At 48.3% G+C, this 7,079-nt stretch overlaps 1 protein-coding gene across 2 annotated transcripts; it reads right to left on the bottom strand.

Moving 5' to 3' along the window:
• Positions 1-318: 318 nt before the first annotated feature.
• On the bottom strand, positions 319-6,680 carry nfe2l2a (nfe2 like bZIP transcription factor 2a). 2 transcript variants are annotated; one of them, XM_037488169.2, is made up of 5 exons: positions 6,420-6,680; positions 3,455-3,721; positions 3,094-3,186; positions 2,832-3,008; positions 319-1,952 (listed from the first exon to the last, which is right to left on the bottom strand). In XM_037488169.2, the coding sequence occupies exons 1-5, from the start codon at positions 6,453-6,455 to the stop codon at positions 699-701; spliced, it is 1,827 nt and encodes a 608-aa protein (XP_037344066.2). In that variant the 5' UTR covers positions 6,456-6,680; the 3' UTR covers positions 319-698. The 2 variants fall into 2 exon arrangements, with proteins under 2 accessions (XP_037344066.2, XP_037344065.2); XM_037488168.2 differs by having other exon boundaries at positions 319-1,955; positions 6,420-6,679.
• Between the last annotated feature and the right edge of the window lie 399 nt (positions 6,681-7,079).

Here is a 7,079-nt window from a genome sequence, read left to right as displayed (position 1 = left end):
AATGCACTGGGTGTGAATTCTTTTCTGAAAAAGGCAGTTGTGTAGCATTAAGGGATTTAGGGTGATATCCAAACAGGCTTGCTCTAGTGGAAAAAAAGCAAGCATATTGTCAAAGTGGTTTAAGCTAATAACACTTTTGTTCCAGTACAATGTTCCTTTTCTTTACTTCTTTGAGCCTTTTGCTAAAGTTACCAAGGGTCTACGACTGACTTGAACATGTGGTAAGTTATATAATCGTGCCCATGGATCCATCTGGCATCAATCGCTTGCTCCACAGAGCAGTACACACGCTGTTCTTTCAGTAAATAGGAGACCATATAGCTATAGGGATAGTTTATTGAAAAGCAAGTCAAGATTGTTTTATTTTAAAAACAACTTGGGCAGCAAATCATACAGGGATAGTTATAAAATATGAGTAGTGATGATTGAAACAATCAAATATTATGATATATACAATATATACACGCATACAGTAAGTTATCAATCTCAATAGCAAGTCATGTTTATATTTACAACCAATATTGGTTAAAGACTCTGTATAAGGAATCTGAGTACAAAAGAACTAAATATCAAAAATATTCCAACATTCAAGAGAAGTGCGTGAAAACTATACAATAGTTCTGCAGAGCGACTAATGCTTTAAAGCTGAACAACTAGGAAGTTATTGCATAGTATTGCTACGGCAACGCGGCACCATACTACAAAGGAGACAAGAGGTCGTCCTCGCTCTTGATGAAAGTCTTTTTGACGCGAGGGACCAGAAAGACGCTGCCGTCGGTCGACTGCTGCAGGGAGTAGTCGGAGGGCGAGTAGGAGTTGCCCTTCTCGTCCCTCAGCGTGCTGAAGACCTCCAGGTACAAGCTGTTCAGCTGCTTCTTCATTTCCTTCAGGCTGCTGGCGTTCTGGCTCTTCTCGCTCAGCAGGCGCTCCCTCTCCTCCTTCAGTGAGTCCAGGTTGCTCTCCAGACCCACTATGTTCTCCATCTTGCGCTTGCGGCAGTTCTGGGCCGCCACCTTGTTTTTGCCGCGGCGCCGTATGTCCCTGACCAGGGCCAGCTGGGCCTCGTTCAGCTGGTGCTTCGACATCATCTCGTTGAAGTCGTCGACGGGCAGGTTGATGATCATGTCGACGGTGAAGGGGATTTTGAGGGCCTTGGCCCTCTGCTCGTCTCTGGAGAGGCGCTTTTCCGAGCGTTTCTTCTGCTTGTCCTTGGCGAACGGGGAGGCGCTGTGGCCGCTCTCCTCGTCCGGGTCGGTCTTGCGCGCTTTGGGATTCTTTTCCTGCTGCTGCTGCTGCGGCGGCCCTAGCCTCGCGGACAGAGAAATCGCCTGCTGAAGGTGATCCGGCTGGAAGTTCAGCGAGAACATGTCCGAGTAGTCGGACTCGACGCTCCCGGGGTTGTCGTCCATCTCCTCCGTGTCCGAATCGCTGAAACCGAAGGACTCGTCTCCGTGCGAAGACTTCCCAGGCGAGCTCACGTTCGGGCTCGTGTTTGAAGAGATTCCTGAATCGGAGTCGGGCAGTTCCGCGCTCAGATTCGCCTTTCCTCTGTCAAAGGCGTCGCCGGGCGAGAGGCTGTAAAGGTCCACTGGTGTGAAGGGAGGCTTGTTTGAGATATCTGACGTGGCGTTTCTCCCGTTTCCTTCGAGACCACCGCTCTCGTCTAGAACGGCGCTGGGGTAAAATATGTCGCAGAAGATTTCGGCGTTGAATTTAGCATTTAACTGAGGAGGATTCTCTTTCACTTGGCTAAGATTGTCTGGTGAGGCCAAGCTGGGAAGAGAGCCATCGAATGTATTCATGAACTGTGCAGGACTGATATTTAATGGGTTTGTTACCCTGTGTGTGGGATTCATGGGGTAAAAAGGGTAGTTTGAATTGTGCACTTCAGGGCTGCTTGAGAGAGGATATGTGCTGGTCTCCAGTGTGTCTTCGACTTGCATGCTCAGGCACTGCTAAAAGAAAAAGATAAAGAACCATTTAATTGAATACAATGAACATCATTTTAGTCACAAGTTTAAAATCTGAGACGAGAGTGAATATAAAAAAATGTACACATCAGTATTTGTTGCTAGGGATGCATGTATATAATGTGCTCCTACGTATACACCTTCAGCTTCTTACAAAACACAGTCTGGGTGACACATGACTGGCTTATCAACATACATATTTATCTGTTGTTATCTAAACCAAAAGTAATTCCCTCCCAATGCTGGCAGATCAGGGTTTAGCAATAAATATGTAGTTATTGAAATGGACCATAAATAACCAACACCGATCTCCATGCTTGCAGTGAGAAGTTAAGAGACTACGCAATCTTCAGAAAGCAGCTAACAACAATCTACAAGTCTTATCAGCAGCCAACTAATGCAGCGCTCTGTAAGCTCTAAGGTTAGGTTTGTAGTCCGGACTGCGGTGAGAGGTCCAGGCAACAAAGGCACACTGCTCCACCCATCAGCTAATGCAAATACGAGCTGCCTCAAAACAACACCGATAAAGCGGATACGCAGGAACTGCTGTGCCCAAATCTTAACGTTGCTGCCAGAAAGTAGAGGTTTTACCGCCCCACGCTCTCTGAACAAGTCGCCTTCTTCTGCTTGAGTAGCTGCCAAGTCCCATCAGCCTCTTGAACTTCCAATTGTCTAATGAGTCTCAGACCTGAGAGCTAAAAACACTTGAATGGGCCCATTGCACCTGTCTCACATGTATGAGAACATGCACAAAAAGGTGTTTTGTCCTCTCATGCCGGGCTCCGGCCCATTGACGCATTCTTTGAGTATTTGTTCCACAACGCGAAACACCATTGATGTGGTAGAATCCTTTTATTATACCTGCAGCTCGGGGAGGGACAAAAGCTCCATCCAGGCCTGCTCTAAATCCGGGGACATCCTCTGTGGCGGCGGAGGTGGTGGTGGACCTGTGGAGAGGACGGCTGTCCGCAGACCCGGCGGCTCGGGGGACATCGTGGGTGCTGAAATGGCAGCGGCGTCCAGGCAGACTGAGGTGGTCTGTCAGACAAACACAGGAACGGGACGGTTTTCGTACAACTGAAAGTCTCTCCGAAGGCCGTGATGTGTAATTCAATGCTATTACCTCAGTGTCGTCCACAGGAAATGTATCTGCCAGCAGCTGCAGGCATTCATCAAATGACATGGCATCATCGGTTTCTCCTGTGAAGCTGACGTTCTGCAAGAAAGGATGAAATGCATGTTAAAATCTCTGGAACCTCCGTGGCACGCCGTCTTTTTCGAAAAACGGCGCCTCCATCTCACAGTTTCCAGGGCTCGTGTCTCTGTAGAGCAGCTTCTGTAGCAGTAAACACTGATGCAAAAAGACAAACCCACGCCTCATCACAGAGGATGAGGGGTTACCTAGCTACCACACAGCCACAGCCTATCGAAAGGAAGTGGGATTGGTCCCCCGACATGAGCAAACGGCGGCCCACGTGCTGTACCTGTGTACCCTCTAGAGGGGCGACGGGCGGCTGCAGGATGGCGCTGGGCGGCGGGCGGGGGATGTACTCTCCCGTTTCCTCGTCGAGCTGCAGCTGCGCCAGCAGGGCCTTCTCCTGCTCCAGGACCAGATGCTGCCTCTTCTCCTCGTCCAGCTCCCGTTGCCTCCGCAGCTCGTGCTCCTTCTGGCGGTGGTTGAAGTCGAACTCCTCGCGCCTGGCGCCGAGATCGATGTCCTGGTTCCACAGGATGTCGATCAGCTCCATGTCCTTGGGGAAAAGAGAGAGCCAGGAGTCAGTTCGGGCCGGTGGAGGGCCGCGCCTGCCCCTTGCAGCGGGGGGGGGGGGGGGCGTGCGGCGTTGGGAGCGTGGAGCTGTGGAGCGTGGCGGCTGCACCCGCCACACCCTGTCCCTCAGTATCTGTTCACTGACAACACAACACTGGCAGCAAAGTCGAGGGGGGGGGAGAAGCCGCATGAATAATAGATGGGACTTCTCTGTTTTCCCTGCCACCGCACGCCAGCACAGGTCACGGATCCTCACTTGATACTCTTTCCGAGGGAAGCGATCATTACCCATCTGATCACGTTGAGGTGTGAATTCACTTGTATCATTCAAGCTCACAAAGGGGCCACAATCGCTGCCAAGTTTCTGCTTAAGTGACTTCATGGCTATTTCTCTATCAGGTGAGGTTAAACCCTAAACATTCATCTTATACACAAGGTATTAGACAGTAATACACCTTTTAGGGAGGTACAAACGGATACAATATGGGATGTAAGGCAGTAGATTTGCTACCAGACCTTGTTTTCCTTCCTGTGATATTATTGTAATTTTAACCTGTAAAAACGTTTAAAACCGACCTCCGAATTCTGCAATGACGCTGCTCAAATTATTCTGTCCTACATTTAGTGTATATATACTTTATAAACATGTGCATTAAGTTAAGGGCTAATGACATTAGAAAGTCAGTAAAAAGCCTTCCTGTAGATTTCCTCAATGCTTTTGCCTTTTAAAACAAGAATGTTAAGATAAACTTTACCGCTCTCTTCCTTTTACACAGAAAATGTTTACAGAAGGAAACAATTTCTCAAGGTCCAGGAATGTTGCATAAACTCAAGCCAATGGTAAACGAGGACAAGTCTGAGCATGTGACTTATGTTTGTTCCTCAAATGTGTGTATAAACAGAACTGATGGGATCGGCACTTTGGTGCTTGCAGTCGGTCATGTGTCCACGGCAGACACAACTAAGGGGAAGCCAAGAAGGAACTGAGGGAAATAATGCACAAAGCAGTATAATACACAACAAAGAGGATGTGGAAACACTGCGTGATAACATTTCTTATACTCAAAGGGAACGTGTGTGTGTGTGTGTGTGTGGTACATCTTTGTGCACTCCTAATAACAGCAAACTGGGATCCAAATATATTCCAAACCATTGTTGACACCAGTTTTTTCTGACCACAGTCCTAGCACACAAAACAATAAGAACTCACCAACCCTCCTTGACTCAACGTTGCATCAGAGGCATGACCGCTGAAGGATTACACGTCAGTAGGGCTGCCTACTATAACGGAGGGAGGGCAGAGAGCACAACCGGGCATTATGGCGCTCTGGAGGAATGAAGTGGTAGCCTAAAATGTCTTAAGCGGGACATCTTGTCACCGGTGTTTTCCAAACTAACAAACCACATTCCTGTCTTTTAGTCACGCCTTAAAAGCTCCTCTTACAAGTTATACAGGTTTCAGGTAGAGCGACCCAATGGCTGTCAGTTGTGTGTCGAAGTTCAATAAGCAATTTGCCTGCCCCCGATTAAAGTATGCTTTTATATTTTTGAATGACGAGATAGATTGTGTAAATGTGAATGAGGCCTGGGGGGTGGGAGTGTGGGGGGGGGGGGGGATACAATGAAGGCTGGCAACTTGGCTTCCACTGTCACAAGACCGGGAATTGGCACCAGAACAAGGAAACTGGCACTTAAAAAATCCCCGTTGCCACACAATACCCAGCTAGCTATCCCAGACAATCAAACACGCCTTCAGCTCACAAAAAACGACTGAATATAGATTTCACACACCTGACAACAGTTTGAAACACATAATAAACAACGCAAACAGACAATTCTCTGAAATGAGTCCCTCCGGCTGTCCGACTGGGTGACAGAAATACAAACCTCCCGTCGTTTTAAACCAGGGCCTCAAAGGGGACCCGACTTCCAGTGTTTTATTGCAGCTTCTTACACCACAACTCAGTGGACGTCCACCCTTGACCCGGGGATGATGAAACACACCAGCGCATGTTCGCAAGCGGCCCTCGAGGGTTCTATCATCAGTCAACCCTGGGCCCCCACCCCCCCCCACCCCACCCCCCTGCTGGCCCTTGCCCATGACAGATTCAACCAAACTCCTGAGATGTATCACATGAGGAATAATCCCCAACACCCCATTCAAATGTGTATGACCACAACGAGGCGGCAACGCAGTCTTCGTTTACCCCCCAAAACATGGGAGAGAGAAAAAAAAAAAGGGGGGGACGAGCAAACACAAGAGGCCGACGTGTGTGTGGCCTTCACCGGATGAATCATTCACAGCGGGGCCACGCTCCTTCAGTCTCAGATACGGAGAGACCTGTCACATGCTCGCATGAGCAGCGAAAAAGGGGGCTGGGTCACTTACGAGAAATACGCTCACGAGATCCATATGTCACCAGAGTGAGCTAAGGTAACCTCAATGACTCGGTGGCCTAATGAGTGTTTTTTTTTTTATATATACAGTATTCCGCCACCAGCTTGTTGTTTCTACGTGACAACATCTTAACTACGCCATGAGCAGGTTGTCACTGCGTATTGTTTCGTTTGCTTACAGAGGACATTACGGAAAAGAAGTTCACGCGAACTGCTCAACCGCATGAAGGCAAGTTAGCTGTAGTCAAAACCCAGGAAACAGTTTGAATACATTCTCTATTTACCTGATGACCGGAGTGCATCACCTCCATTTCTATCATCACGGAGACCGTCGAGAACTCGCCTTGTTGTCGATAAACGTGTGTGTTATTCCGTCAGCCGGCAGGACTAAAATGGCGAGAGGTCCGAAGCCGACAGAGTTCGTCGTCGCAGCTGAGCGGAGAGAAAACATTGCTTCCTTTAAATGTAATGAAACATTACGAAAACGATGGCCCTGCCCACCGAGCAGCGGAGCCGGGATCGTCCCCCTCGCACCGGCCTATGAGGCGGTAACGCTCCGGGTGTGCGCATGCGCGTTAAGTCCGACAGGTCGCGCCGAATGAGGCCCAAACACGCTGGTTATAAAATAAATAAATGAATAATAAGAATAAAAACGGCATACACAACATGTTTATAACACCATAATATATCTCGAAGACGAGCGTGGACGTGATTGGAAAAGAATTAGAACGCAACGAACCAGCAATAGTGGTATGAAAACCAATTAAAGCCACTAAAAGGTTACTATTCATTGTTATTGACCATAAAAAGCTAGCTTAAATGAGGGACTTATTATGAAACCAGAAAACAATGTAATCGTTTCTATTTCTATTCTGCAATAAGAAGCGTTTGGATTGGTGCATAACACCCCCTGCTGGCTAGCGCTCCCAGTGTGGAGCTGGAGG

The sequence above is a fragment of the Pungitius pungitius genome, chromosome 10, assembly GCF_949316345.1.
Source record: "Pungitius pungitius chromosome 10, fPunPun2.1, whole genome shotgun sequence".
NCBI classification, from domain to species: domain Eukaryota; kingdom Metazoa; phylum Chordata; class Actinopteri; order Perciformes; family Gasterosteidae; genus Pungitius; species Pungitius pungitius.
This window is presented reverse-complemented; position numbering and strand designations above follow the sequence as displayed.